General features: G+C 41.6%; 1 protein-coding gene across 1 annotated transcript; it reads right to left on the bottom strand.

Annotated features, from left to right (window-relative positions):
- Nucleotides 1-6,808: 6,808 nt before the first annotated feature.
- Nucleotides 6,809-12,031, bottom strand: LOC144086031 (histamine H3 receptor). Its single transcript, XM_077615780.1, has 3 exons — nt 11,763-12,031; nt 10,137-10,303; nt 6,809-8,065 (listed from the first exon to the last, which is right to left on the bottom strand). Exons 1-3 carry the CDS (start codon nt 12,004-12,006, stop codon nt 7,310-7,312), a joined length of 1,167 nt encoding a protein of 388 aa, XP_077471906.1. The 5' UTR covers nt 12,007-12,031; the 3' UTR covers nt 6,809-7,309.
- Between the last annotated feature and the right edge of the window lie 3,441 nt (nt 12,032-15,472).

Raw genomic sequence — 15,472 nt, 5'->3', positions numbered from 1 at the left:
TCTAAACAGATGTTACAGAAAAGCTGCAATGTGTGGAATGTGCATGGCATTGCATTTTATTTTTTTTATTTTTTTGAAGGTTCAACGGACTGTTAACCTAAGTCCTCTGGAGGAAAAAACTAATATCTTCTTCATAAAACAATCTTACATGATTTCAAAAGTGTGAGTCCATTGCTAACCAGCACAGTAACAATGAGACAGATCCGCATTACTGTAATTGCATATTGTAAACGGGTTTGACCCAAACCCCTGTCTATTTACTCATTGGCTGCCATTGACAGCGCTAAATGTCTGATCCTTTTGAACTGGGACGACTAGCAGTGAACGAACACTATGAGCCACCCCATTTTTAATGGATTGGATAATTGCGGCCTTCTACTGACGCGCTACTTTAGTGCAAAAACGAAAACAGTTACAAACTCCACATTGTCACGATGAACATTCCTCTGACTGAAGGAGACATTAGAGACCTCTTATGGCAACCAATACAGCCACCCAAGCGTGAGATCCAGATCCATTTGGCTGGCGGACGCACTGGGAGTGTCTGGGGGGAACCCAATCTCTCACATCCATCCACAACCATCTTTTCACCTCCAAACTGCGTCAGCATCATGGATGACATGACGTCAGGTTCACGCACAAGAGTTCATTATTGTTGTCCCAGTATATTTCAGATGACTCCATGTATCATACTTGAAAGGGAATTACTTCCCTTTTCGAAGATTAAAATCTCATGCCAAGCAATGTTTTGCTACTAATAATTCTCATTCATTCATTTTCCATTCTGCTTATCCTCACAAAGGAAGTGGGGGGATTCTGGATCTTATCCCAGCCATCTACATATGGGCAGTAGGCGGGGGACACCATGAAATAGTTGCCAACCAATCGCAGGATGCTCACACTCATGCAAAGGGACAATTTAGAGTGTTCAACCAGCCTATTGCATGTTTTTGGGATGTTGGAGGAAAGCACAGTACCCAGAAAAAAACACAGACTCAGGGAGAACATGTAAACATGCAGGAAGGTCAGAATCCAACAGGGAATTAAACCCTCGATTTCAGTACTGATCCAAATGAAAAATAAAAATAAAAACATTTTAAATATTACAAAAGTAGTATGTTGTTGTTTTTTTACTTTAACCTACTTGATTATAGAATATTGTGAAAGACTACTATGTAGGTATAAATTTCAGTCTTCATTTTCATGTTAATTATAGATAAGTCATTTAGCAGGAGCAAATTTTGATAATTATCTAGGAAGATTAAAATGACTTATTTCCCATACCTCAGTTCAGTTACTGGTTTGAGCTGTGATGTGTCAGAACATAGGAGAAGGACATCAATCTGATTTAGTTTTGAGATGTGAAATCAAAACATTAATTAATTCAGGTGCCCTAGCGCTTATCCTCACAAGGGCTGCAGGGGGTGCTGAAGCTTATAACATCTATATATGGGCAGCAGACAGGAGACACCCTGAATAGTGGTCACCCAATTGCAGGGTAGAATTCAAAACATTTGGACTATTTTAAGTGATTCATTGCATATAGTTGTGTAAATAACTTGGTTGCGACTTATCTAACTGTGCAACCAAGTATAGTCATGTTTTTTTTAGGAGTGGGTGCAGAATTTTCCAAAATGCTGTCACAATTTTGCTGGGTCGTCAATGCATAGACCAAACAAGAACAGGCTAACACAAATTGTAATGCCTATGGAGGATATTCAGAAAATAACAAAGACTTTGGAATTAAATAAGAAAACCATACCTGACGGGGAGGACGTGAGGAAGCGAGGATCATGGGACATGGGCATAACAACGCAGATGATCTGACAAGGACTGACAGGGTTTGAATAGACAGACATGGGTTGCTGACGAGACAATCAGAAACACTTGGGTCACACAAGAGGCGGGAAGCAGGAAATACACCAGAGGCGGGGAGACGACAGAAGAACTCAATGGCCAATCACATGGACAGGTCGCACAGGGGAAAAAACATAAGACCAATCACTAACAAATGCACTCTTACAGCAAACAATTAAATCCTAAAAATAATACAGAGTATAAATTAATAAATAAAAGAAAACAAGACAAAAAACATGATGAGGCAATGCCCCCATTTTTTTTAAAGTATCAATAATGGAGAGCACATGCACTTCATACATCTGCAAATGGGAAAGTACTATGAAACTAAAATGCAGATGTTGTGCTGACATCTGCAATATTGATTCATTGAAGACTTGCTTAATTTCTCCAAGATTAACTCAATGGCTGACATTGACAGCACTGAAACATGATCATTCCGTGTGCGGTCGATTGGTCGCCGGTCTTTTGGTCGCCGTCTTTTGGTCGCCGGTCTTTTGGTCGCGTTCTTTTGGTCGCCCCGACCGCGACAACGGGCGACCAAAAGACCGGCGACCAAAAGACCGGCGACCAAAAGACCGACGACCCAAAGACCGGCAACAAAACAAGGTAAAAAACATGGTCTACGCATCAATAAAAGCCAACAATGGCCATGAGCAGTTTCACTGAGCCGACGTGTGAGTGTATAAGAGTTTGTATGTACATGAGTTGTCCCCTTAGGAAGCTACGTCAGTCAGGGTCTTAACTAGTTCTCCAACAAAAAAACAATAAAAGTCCGGGAAATTTTGAGCTTTTCTTTAGCCTAATAATTAATAGGGCATTAAGTATGACTAAATAGTAATTCACAGTTTGTATTTAGGGAATTTGAGCAACGATTTAAATGGTAATTATCACTTACCTTCCGGGCGACCAAAAGACTGGCGACCAATCGACCGTGTACCAATCATTCACTGTCAGTGGCCTAACAAATGAATTGGACGTCTCTCACCGTCAATGGCAGTGAATGAATTTTGTTTACTCTTAGGTTGGTGAGTGCTTAGTACAACTTGATCTTTCACAATGTATTTTTCTTGTTTATTTGTCTTTACCGAACAAGCATTTTCCGCCCTCTACCTCTAGCTATCTCCATCTCAAGTCTTCTCCACTTGAATTCTGTTCTCATTCATCCTCACTATTTTTTTTCATCCTTTCCCCTCAGCAGCCCCGCTTCACCCACCCATGTCTTCCTCCGTGCGCCCCCCCCTTTGCATCTCTTGTATAGTAAACAGCTCACAAAAGCATGACAAGGTCTCTGCTCATGTTCCCCAAGCCTCCTGTTCTGTTATCCCAGGTATTTGTTATTGTCTTCTCGCTATCTCACGTGTGTTTGTCTCCATCGCGCTTTCTTTATTCCGTTTTTTTTTTTGCCCTCCTCGACTCGTCAGAGAGAGACCGAGAGAAGGGAAAAAAATCAAAAGTTAATTAAATATAGAACGAGACGGAGCAGGCATCTCTTTAAACCATCATGTCATTAAAATGGCGTCCCAAGGAGATCCGCTTAAAAGGAGACGTGGAACAATGTCTTCTCAGTCAGATATTTATGGGCTTGCTTATGTAAACATGGCCCCTTTATTCTCTATGTATATTTCATGTAATTATCCCTTTTTGTAGCGCTTTCCCATGAGATTTTTTGTAGAGGCAAGGAGGTGCTCAGGGAATGTCATTAGAGAAGACGATTGGTACAGTGCTGCTATGATGCCGCACTACAAAAAAAAGTCTCAGTTTGCATCCTGTTGAAATCTTTTATCTATATTTGAATGCTTCATGTATAAAATCAATATTCTTCGTAATGGTGCTGCCTTTATACACTGTAGACTCACCTGCTTTCTGCAGTTGAGTTGCAGCAATAGTGTTTTAGTTGTCTATTATTTAGTTTTTCCATTCGAGAAAACAGTATAAATAACAAGGCTGTCAAATTCAATGACAGTGCACCAAAATTTTAATTTGGGACAAAGTCGCGGGCCAAAAATGTTTATTTAAAAGTTGATGGCAATTGTTCAAGTTGTCTCTTTGTATCCACCGTTAGAACTGTTATATTTGAAATCGACCTTGACTTTTGTTTGAATTTGTTGCTTAAAAAGACCGCAACCTCTGCCATTGTTTCTAAATATTTTGGCCTGCTACACTAATGAACTAAACCTTATTTCCTCCCATTGGCGACCAATGTATTTTAACTGGCAGTACATTGGCACTAATGTTTATGTTTTAATGCTATTGTGTGAAAGATCGCTGCCAGATCTCCGATTCAAAAATGTCTAGCGCCGTCAGTGGCATCCAATGGGTTAATATTGCCGCATATGACAAACTATGAGCAACCACAACTTTGAAAAACTACTACGTGAATGTGCAGGTGTACCAAGTGACTCCCTGATGTCTACGTTTTTATTGCTCTGTGAATATATTCTCAAAAGCGGTTCCCTGTGGGATGCCAGGACCTGCATTTTGGAGGTCTGGATGCCAGCTGATGAAGAGGCTTGGCGAGTCAATTGCGTAAAAAAAAACAGGGCACCTGGGTTCTTTGTGCTGAGGGAAAGGCTTTTTCGGCTCCAGAGCTTTGCCAACTCACAATATAATGTGATGTATGGATAACACGCAAGTGTTTTTAAATCAAGCATCATGCATTTGAATGCTATTAAATATATATACATATATATATATATATATGTATATGAGGAAATGTGTGTGTGCATATAAATATATACTCACACATTTCTTCATATGGAATCAAGACTCCCACAAGCACACTATAAGTAAATGCTCCTCTCCGTTCCATTGTTCTCTTAGTCTCTTCTTCTACGGGGTCATAAGGCCTCCAAGTAATCTAACTAGCTCCGACTAAAGCGACAATAGAAGGTCTGCCATTACCGCTTTACCCACAAGAGGCAGTCACGGCTTCCCCCCCACCGCACCTCTCCACCAACCACTGAACCTGCCATATTGCTATCCGGCCTGACCCCGTCGCACAGACGGCAGAAAACTCGAGCCGAGTTCCCGGCGTCGACAGCAATAACCACTGAAGAATTGCTTTTAATCAACGTCTGAAATGAGGGTGACTTGAAGCGTTGCCCCATGCTGATTAAATGTAATTGTTTAATTGCCAAGTGCTGGTAACCCATCCTGAGAGGATTCTGACGGAATTATTTAATCTCTAGTCAGGAAGTGCAGAGCTGGAGAAAAAGCGGCGAGAAATAGGAAAAGTAAAAGGAAATCTGTTTTTATTTTGGAGTCCTCATGAAATATGAAAGGCTCTTTGCATTAAGAGAAAGTGAACACTACTGCACTTTGTGTGATGCGCCAGCCTCAAAAGAGGCTTTGACCTGCAGCAGCGGAGTGTTTCAGTCTGTTTATTTCAGTGCCAAATACCACAACATAGCAGTCACAGCCTAGTTGTCTATGTTGTCATGCTTAACATCACAGTCCTTTCACATTTCTTTTTATTGTATTTCAGTCCTGCTTTGTAGGTTATGCTGTTTACGAGATTAAACTAGAGATGATTTCAGCATTAGGTCATTTTAACATGGGACTTTATTCATTCTCAAGGGAGTGTCTCACAGCCCCCCTCCTCTCTGAATACTGCAGCCTCGCTTCCAATATAGCTCTATTAACCTAAAGGGCACAGGTGCTCTCCATTAGGGGCCACAGCTCTTATATACAGACACCCAATCCCCCCAATAAAACCAATGTCTGTTAACCCATTGGCTGCAGTTGACGGCAATAGAACTGGAGCGGGAATGATTACTGTCAGCCATCCCAGTCCAAATGGATTAGACATCTATCACAGTCAATGCCACTACAAAAAAGATCTTCCACTGCCAGCCCTCCCAGTTCAAACTCCTGCTTAAGACGGCGTGGTGGCACCATTGCCATGACATTTCAATCTATCATCAAAATCAATAGTACCTCTCCTGCTGGTATAACTGTACACAGTGCAAGTGTCCTCACCCTCAAGAATAAACTCACGCTCTCCATTCAGCTGATAAATGCAGTGCTGTCATCCCACGGGGGACAGGCTTGGACATCTCACCATCTCTAGTATACTTCCCTTCCTCGGTCAACAGTCAACGCGTACCCCTAGAGAGAGGAGGGTGGGTGCGAAGGCTTGGTCTCTGCAGCTGTGCATGTCCTCCCAGCATCTGACCAGGGGGCCAGATGTGACAATTTGAACAATGGGAGTCCCCCGTGGGACCCTGGCACCTGCAAAATGTAACCCCCAACAATCTAACATGATGGTGTAATTACCGCTCCGATGAGTCTACATCTGGACTTAACTACTGGAATCCATCATAAGGAATATCATAATTTCTTGTGAGTGTTGTCATTACTGACATAGCTGCATTATTGTATGGTTTATCTGGGTATTCCCCCACATTGTAACAATGGACTTAAGACTAATAGAGCAAGCATCAGTTATTACATTTACACGAAATGCAGCCGTTATTCAGGTTAAGTTCAATATTTGGGTATTTCAGACATTTGGTTCAAACCGTTCACATGTGTTAATCTGAATTGAATTGAATTGAATTGAATTGAATGCTTTTATTGTCAGTGTGGGGTGCATTTTAGCAGGATATTCCAAACAACATCCTATTTTAAAAGAGATGGCGTATGCATAGAACACAAATGAATGAACCTTTTTAACAAGCTAGTAGTAAATATTATACATCTTTTTTTTTCAAGCATTTTACAAAAAAATAATAATCCAAACCTATACAGTGCATACACTATTCAGCACATGTACAATATATACAGTGCATGCATTGACAGGCAAACAACACCACTGATGAATACAAAATTATTAGATGGCATTGTCTGCGTGCTGGTAAAATAAGTCAATAACTTGGTGCAAATACGTTTATTACTTTGCATTTAAATGCTCATTCAAAGTCAGTCGGGGAGCAATTTGGGTCAACGATGCTTTGAAGTTGTGCCGTAGAATTATAAGGGTAGAAGCTGCAAAGATATATACTGACATCTAGTGGAACTATGAAACAAACACACATCCAGCTTACAAATGTATTTTTTGCAAGACATTTCTGTATTAAAGGATACCGACATTCATTCATTGTTCTATTGTATAATTACAGTGATAGTATAAGAACACGATGGCATCATAGATGTATTTTCCATAAACTCAATGTAATGCCTACATCACAGTGATAGCAACACGGATCTTTTATGCAAATAGATTCTTCATTCTTTACTTCATATTATACATTTCAGACTGAAGTGGCCGGACAAGACAATTTTGAAGTATTATATATTATCATAGCAACTGTACACATCTCACACGTTTACAAGAACGCACTTTCCTTTGACAATAAATAATGTTCACCCACAGACCAGCGCATTCTGCTTATTTGATGTGTTAAAGTTGGAATAATTCACAGTTTGAGACTTTGAACCCGTCAAACTATCACCGTCCATCTCGAAGGACGGCTATTGGGGGAATAGAGCTTCGCTGCTTTGGACATAAAATCTTAGCGAAAGCCCTACGAAAACTGCTGTGACACAGCGGGTAAAGGAAAGGGTTAATGGCCGAATTGAGCCACAGGAGCCAGAAGGTGACCTCATACCAATGATGCGGGATGCATCGCCCTCTGCAAGCGGCACGGATGATCATCAGTAGGGTGTACGGTGCCCAGCAGATGGCAAACACGCACACAATGATGGCCAGCGACTTAGCAATTTTCTTATCTCTGGACAGACGGTTCGGATGCGCCGCCCTGCCGCTAGACGCATCCGCTTTGCCCAAATTGGGAGAGGATCCCGGGGAGTGGATGGAGCCCCTCATGGCCAGTTTCCTCCCTGTCCCCCAGTTGTGAGAGAGAGGAATACCTTCCCCTTGAGTAGGCGCAGGTCCATTTATCTTAAGGTTGAGATGGGCCTCCCTACAGCGAAGCCTCCGCCTGCGTATGTTCAGATAAATGCTGAGGTTGAAGAAAGCCACCGAGATGAAAGGGGAGAAGAACTCCAGCATTGACGCGCACAGCAGGAAGTACCAGGAGTGATAGAATTCGGCGAAGCATTCCTCCTTTGGCACCCGGCTTCGGCCCACCACCGATTCCCAGAATATGATCGCCGGGCTGTACAGGACAAAGGCCAGCACCCACACGACAATCATCTTGGTGATGGCTGGATGAGACAAGCTCTGACTGGCCCGGTAAGACACCTGCAGTGAATAAGATCACAAGTTAGACTGACCCGTCCATTCGTTAGTTTTTCTTCACCAGGTTCGCTGTTGTAGGAGTTCACTCTAGATGAGAGAGTATTAAGTGTGTATTTGTGTACATATTTCTTATTGGCTGCCATTGTTGTGAAATGGAAGGATTTACACTAGCTCTGACCATCCACATACCTGTCAACCTCTGCCGATAACTGCCCTTATAAATGATTATGATTCCCCTTACAAACCCCCCAAAAACCTTACAAACACCGTACGAGTCGTACGGTGTTTGTAAGGTTTTTGGGGGGTTTGTAAGGGGAATCATAATCATTTATAAGGGCAGTTACCGGCAGAGGTTGACAGGTATGCATCCACTGCTATTCACTTGTATGGGTATCGTGCCACCGCAACCTCATTGGGGGCCATCGCTGGTGAGAGACAAGTCAGATTTTCTGAACTGTATGTTACATTGACTTCACATGCCCCTTTTCAACCAAACAAAGGATGGTGCCAGCTTGGTGCTTGAAGCCATGCTTTGTTAGTTCGAATCATCTGCTTCGCTGTTTTTTTATCAGCAAGGAGCCGAGTTGGATTCATGGCAGTGTGTTACTGTAAAACGTCATTACATAAACAGTATATACCGACACTTCATGCGGGCCAAGATGAAAATGTTGCACCCCTCAGTGACAGAGACGTTGTGTTGAGCCTCTGACATGTATATTTTTCCAGAAATTATTGTAAAAGCCACCCTAAAAAAGTCAAACCATGAGTTAGCACAAGTGAGTTAACTTTAACAGGCCCCCAGGCTCAAAATTGAGTTTCGTCTGCAAACTAGAATTTGGCACCGAGCGACAAATGGTGCGCTCTCGGTGGACCGCTACTTTCGAGACCCTGCCGAACCTGGCATCGAACCCTCAATCTTAGAACTGTGAGGCCGACATGCTAACCACTCACCATCAGGCCACCCAAAAGAGCTTTAATGTCCTCTAATAGATTAATTCATTGACGACGACAGATGTCCAAACAATTTTAGCAATCTTTCGTTCCCAGTCCTCCCAGTCAACCTGGATTGGATGTCAGTCAAGTTAAAAATGGGGAATCTGCATCTAATTTAACCTCATCTTTTCCTTTCAAAGCCACACTTTGTCATGTCACCGCTGGAGACTTTTTTTTTCCTGTCATTGTTCACAGAGACAGGCTTTTAAGAGAATGCTATTTAGCCGCTAGTGGCCTGCTTCTGGCGCGATTGATCTCTCTGCGTTCGGACGACGATGGCTGAGTGAGGAGGACCTCAGTGATCAAAGCTGGTTAATTAAAGAAGAGCCTCCCGCTCTCTCTTTCGTTCTGTATTTCTGGTGTTTTTTTTTGTTTTTTTTTGCATTCATCTCTCTGATGTAAAGTGTTTGCTTGTGAAAAGAAGGAGAACGCTGGCTTTGTCTACTATGCCAAGCTTCATCCCATTTTGGCTTAGCAACACGTGCACTTGTATTCATTTATTCATTATTTGTTCATGACAGAGGCCCAACCCCTTCAATTGGGATAAGAATTTTTTAGGGACAAATTGACATGTTCTAAGCCCAATATATATAAATGTTTGTGGCTCTTTCTATTCCAAAGCTCATTTGTTTTTTCGTCTCTGCACAAAGAATCTCATCAGGGGATATCGAGGGTCCGGGTCATCCATGATTAACCTGGGCAGATGGGCACATTTGGAAGGATGAGGTGGTGTGTCACAGCCCCCATCACTGAGCTGGAACACTCAGGCACAACAGTTAGATATCTGCATGACCACCAAGTCAATTGGTGAAACCTCTAAGACTGAATGGAGTTGGTGTTTCGAATTGTCAATTTTAAAACCGTTTTTACAGAATGAATAATAGATGAATTGGCAATAAACAGCCAATTTACTTGAATCAGCCAGCCCTTCAAGTCAAACTGGATTGGATGTCAAAGCCAGACAATAACTTTGTGGTAGGACATTAGAATTGAGACCTTCTCACACAAAAGTAAAGTACTCCAAAATACATTTTACTCATGACATTAACCTACATAATGACTGCAAAGACCTTCAACTCACCGCTCTGGTGACGGAGAGAAAACGGTCATAGCTTATGAGGACGATGCTAAAGACAGAGGCGGAGCACAGCAAGTAGTCCATGACCAGCCACAGCTTGCACAATCTCCTGCCCAGCATCCAGCGACCAGTAAGCATGTAAGGGATGTACACTGGAATGCAGAATGCTCCTGAATAGGATAGGATAGGATATGATAGGATGAACCTCCTGATACAGGAGGGAAAGTACATTTGCACTTAAAATCCATCATAACAGGAGACGACTACAAACATTACAAACAACAGAAGACAAAAGAACATAAGTGTGCAATACAAAGAAAGAATGAGACACTTTAAGATCATCAATATACTTGAACTATCAGAGTAAAATAGCAAATCTAGATTTCTGAGGTATTGATTAGAAACACAAAGTTTATTTTTAAAGTTATTCAGCTACGTAAGAACGTGATTAGGTGGGACGTAAAAACAAGCTCAATTATTGTATTTATGGAAATGTTGACTTAGGGAGGGGTAGACTATTACATCGTGAGGCTTACGTTGTTATTGGTATGGGACGACTCCCACTAGTTAGTATGAACCAGTACCTTCCAAATTTAGCATGTTTTAGAATGCAGCATGCCGTAATTCTTGCATATAATGTTCATTTTCCATTCATATGTTGTGAGTTCCAGGTAAATTTTGGCCATGCCAAAAATATCCTCGAATTGAATAGTTGAACTGCCATCTGATGGTGTAGTAATTCACTCGCCTGACTTGGGTGCGGGCAAGCGTGGGATCGATTCCCCCTCGGCGGGGATATGATTAGGAGTGTGAAGTGTTGTCTGTCTCTCTATGTGCCCTACGGCTGACTGGCGACCAGTCCAGGGTACAGCAGTCTGCCGTTTGCCCGAAATCAGCAGGGATAGGCTCCAGTAACCCTTACAAGGATGTGCGGTATGGAAGATGAATGAATAAATGAGCTCTATATCTTTTAAAAATATAATATTCTGAAATTGTAAAAAAAAAAAGAGAGAGATGAATATCTCTTGATAAAGCTTGCAGAAAAGAGAAAATTTGACACCACTCGTTTTTTATACAAAACATCTCTGAAAAATAATGCAATATTTATCATTCTTTTGATGCTTTAGTTGTAGATTTACCATGAGCATTTGACGCTCTATAGGGCAGTCAGGTAAATATAATGAAGTTTAAAAATTGACTTTAGAGTGTTTTTGAACATCAAAACCAGATTAAATGTCTGTCTGTATTCTTTGTTTTTATTTGTCATTATTAAATACCATTACCAAAACAAAGTCACTAAAGACAAACTAGTGCACGTAATACAGGAACAAATAGGAGACCCAAATCCTGTTACCACTGTCCCTAAAAATGTACACATTCATGGCATGTGCACTTTGTGTTCACTTTTATCCAATTTTCCTGCATTTAAAACACTAGTGAATCTAAAATTTCAGTTCAAACCACTATAAAATGATGATTTTTTAGAGCATAGTTTGATACATTTGTAGGTTACTTAAGAAGTAATCCAATTTCAATGTGGAAAAATATATTTTTATCTTATTTAATGCTGTTAAACGAAAAAAATCTGAAGATATATAGTCAATTATAGTGTGAAAGACGGCTACTTACCGACGAGAAAGTCCGATATTGCCAGATTGAGGAAGTAGTAATTACATTGCCTCCTCAGACTCTTGTCCACTTTGAAGGCGAACATGACCAGCGCGTTTCCCAAAACGGTCACCACCACTAAAGTCACCATCACCGTCATGAGAATGACAAAGACCGCTCCCGAGAATGCCGGGCTGCTTTGCACTCTTTCCGGGCAATCGTCCGAGTGACAAACGCTGGAGTTGGGCTGGATGTGCACCTCCATGTGATCCTTCTTTCTTTCCTTCCTTCCTTCGGGGCGCCGTCCGTCCTCAGAGCTGACGGAGAGACGGCAACAGGTGAAGTGACCAACATCCGCGCATCCTCAAATGCGCTCAAGTTGTTTGGAAGCGCGCGTTTTTGTCTCGGAAATCGCTCTGTCTGTTTGCCAACACGGTCGAGGGCAGCCAAACTGAACCAAGTTATTCCCAGTAGTTGTCCATACCACCCAGTATTCGTTGCCAGGGAGCGTCAACAAATCAACGTGACAAAAATGAGCGTCTAATTCAAGTGGTGGCTCTCGAGCTGAATGCGGCTCCCTGCCTAAATGCTTTTGTCATATTTTGCACACACCGTCTCTCTGTGCCTCGTTTCATGTTTCTTTTATTTTTATTCTCTCTTAAAACACACTCAAATTCATCAGGGCCCATTAAAAAGTGTTAAAAAAATTACATTAAAAAATAATTTGACCGATTTGATTTTTTTATGCTGCTTCTGACGTAAGGCTTGGCTCTTTGACTCACAGTTTAAAATTTTAGCTCTTTGTGTCTAACTTGTTCGCCACCCCTGAACTAATTCAACACCCGTGCACTAGTAGTTTTCTAATATAATAATATAATTACCACTGCTCGAATTGGTGCTTGTGTTGTTGTTTGACTATCTTCTATGTTTAGGGAGGGGGAAAAATTTGATGTACAAACAACATGAATACATCATTTTACACATATGATACAAAGACTCCTGCTCGAATTGGTGCGTGTGTTTTTTATGACTATCTTCTATTTTTAGGGAGGGCAAAGAGAAAAAAAAACGATGTACAAACAACATGGAAACATCATTTTACACTTACGAAACCTACAAACGGTAGCGGTGCTATCGTGATGTAATTATGTTTACCTGTGGACATTTTGGGGGGTTAAATCAAGGGAAGATAGGTCAGACCGAAACGCGATAGGGCAGGGTGGTGCGCAGCGACCTGAACGTGGGTAGCCCAGTATTAAAAAAAAATGAACGAATGATGATTGATATCCTGCACTTTGCTACTCAATTGCAAATCCTGGCTGGCAATATCTTATTTATCTGAATGTGAGTAGTTGGACCTAGCCACTCCAACGTGTGTTAGTCATGCAGAAAATGAAACGGCTGTATGGGGGCCCAGGCAGAAGATGAAGGGGGGAGCAAGAGAACGTCAGAAGGCCACTTTGGGGAGGGTACTTGTTGCGAGTACCCTTGTTCAATAGGAATATTCATTCATTCATTCATCATCAGCACCGCGCATCCTCGCCAATGTCAGGCAAGTGAACGAACCACTACACGATCAGATGGCCAATAGAAATACAGTACTATATGCAGAAATATTTTCCTTCATTCTCATGATATTTAACGAAAGCTGGATTATCTATCTTTTTTACATGGCATTATTTATTGGATACATTCTTTTAATTAGACATTTTTGACTAGGTTTACAGGGTCTACTCTACTCTTTGGCCTGCAATTTTAGGGGGAAAACAGAAAAGAATGATGTAAAGCAGGGGTGTCAGACCGGTTTGCAGGCCGCGTTAACGTCAACTCAATTTCATGTGGGCCGGACCATTTTAGATATAATATTTAGATTTTTTAATATATAAATGGATTAAAAGAACTGGATTAAAAGCCCTAAATATTCAGTCTTCTATAGATCTAAAACAATGTTTATTTTAGCTTATTTAAATATATTTTTTGATTTTACAAAATGATTTTTGAACTAAAAACACAGAAAAAAATGATTAAAAAATTACAATTATTGATTTAAAAGGGGGAAAATCAGGAAATTTAATATACATCTATACCAGGGGTCTCGAACTCAATTTACCTGGGGGCCGCTAGAGGCCGAGTCTGGGTGAGACTGGGCCGCATCAGGATTTCCACAAGAAAAGCACTGATAAAACATTCCAACGTTATCAAATATCTTTATTTTTTAACAAAAAATAATTAATTAAATAAATTAACTTAAAGATGAATAAAAAATAAATCAATCAGTAATATAAAACCAAATAATACTAATGAGCATACAGTAGATATACACTGGCTGGCTAAGTAGAGAAAATGAATTATTTTTATTCCGTTTCAAATGTCTGTATTAACAGCTCTTTAACCTTTAACTTTCTGAACTTGAATGGAACATTGAACATGAAATATTCTGAACACGGCTTCTCTTGCCTACTCCTTGCTGCTAGAGACCTGGCAGCGCTTCTTCTCACATAGTCACATTTGGCTTGAGGGAGGAAGCAGTGGAGACCCTCAGTAGAGCTTGAAGATGCTCATCAGTAAGTCTGGACCTGTACTTGGACTTATTGAAGTTCAAGGTGGAGAAGAGCTTCTCACACAAGTATGTGCTCCCAAAGAGGCACATGGTCCGCTTGAACCTTCGGGAAAGTTCAGGGAAGCTGGGGGTCAACTCTCTCAAAAATTGCCCAAGCTTGTCTGCTTCTCCACTCACCTCCCTGAACTTGGCTTTGAGTGCAGAGTTGCACTGCAGGTCAATGAGCTCCATTTGAAGCTCAGGAGGGGCATCTTGCACATCAAAGGAGAAGGGGTCCGCAAAAATTTGAAATGTGGCTGTGTGTCTTGAAGTCTGCAAATCTGTGATCAAATTCCTCCTGTAGCTTCGAAATGGCCTCAACATACTTCTCACCACTGAATGGTGTGCCTGCATCCACGAGAGCCTTGCATGCTGGGAAATGGCAAAGGTTTGTCTGAGAGAGCTGGGCTTTCCATAACACAAGTTTAGTGCAGAATGCTCTCACGTTGTCATAGGCAGCACTGACAAGTTGACCCTGGCCTTGTAGCTTCTTGTTCAGTACATTAAGCTCATGTGTGATATCAACAAGAAAAGCCAAGTCCATGAGCCATTTGGGATCACTTAGCACAGGATCAATCAACTCACAAACGGCGTAGCTAGCTTTGACTGCTGCATTACTGTCTTTGGTAGCCTTCTTGAAGAAATCCTGTTGCCTCAGAAGACGTGTTTTAAGACTGGCAACCTGGTTGGCTCTCTCATCTCCCTGGTATTTTTCGTACTCCTCAGCATGTCTCGTAGTACAATTACGTTTCAAATTGTATTCCTTGTGCACCGCAACTTTTTCAGTGTAAATGAGACACGTCGGGGAGCCCCTGTGTTCAACAAAGAAATATTGCACTCCCCACTTTTCTTGAAACTGTCTGTGCTCATCACCGACCTTTCTCTTCACGGCAGGCTTTGAAAGAGACATCTCTGGGGCTCTGTAATATGTTTTTCCACTTGGAATGAGTCTCGGGTTGATCTTTCACATTCAGTCGCGCGGGTTTGTGGCGCATGTGCACTTTCGCTCTCCGTTTCAATCGCGGAGATGGCTACAGACACTGACACAGGCTGGATCACGGATCATAGCGCCTCATTCAGTTCTATGGTGAGAGCAGCGGAGTGTGCGCGCCGAGCGGAGTGATCGGCCTCA

The sequence above is a fragment of the Stigmatopora argus genome, chromosome 12 (assembly GCF_051989625.1).
Source record: "Stigmatopora argus isolate UIUO_Sarg chromosome 12, RoL_Sarg_1.0, whole genome shotgun sequence".
NCBI lineage: Eukaryota > Metazoa > Chordata > Actinopteri > Syngnathiformes > Syngnathidae > Stigmatopora > Stigmatopora argus.
Note: the sequence above shows the minus strand (reverse complement) of the source record. Positions and strands in the feature narration are given on the sequence as shown.

Excerpts from the sequence above, each read along its gene's own strand:
- LOC144086031 (XM_077615780.1), bottom strand. The coding sequence starts at position 12,006 with ATGGAGGTGCACATCCAGCCCAACTCCAGCGTTTGTCACTCGGACGAT. Across the intron at positions 10,304-11,762 it reads AATATCGGACTTTCTCGTCG|GAGCATTCTGCATTCCAGTG; the intron begins GTAAGTAGCCGT and ends TATCCTATTCAG. Across the intron at positions 8,066-10,136 it reads TTCTCTCCGTCACCAGAGCG|GTGTCTTACCGGGCCAGTCA; the intron begins GTGAGTTGAAGG and ends TATTCACTGCAG.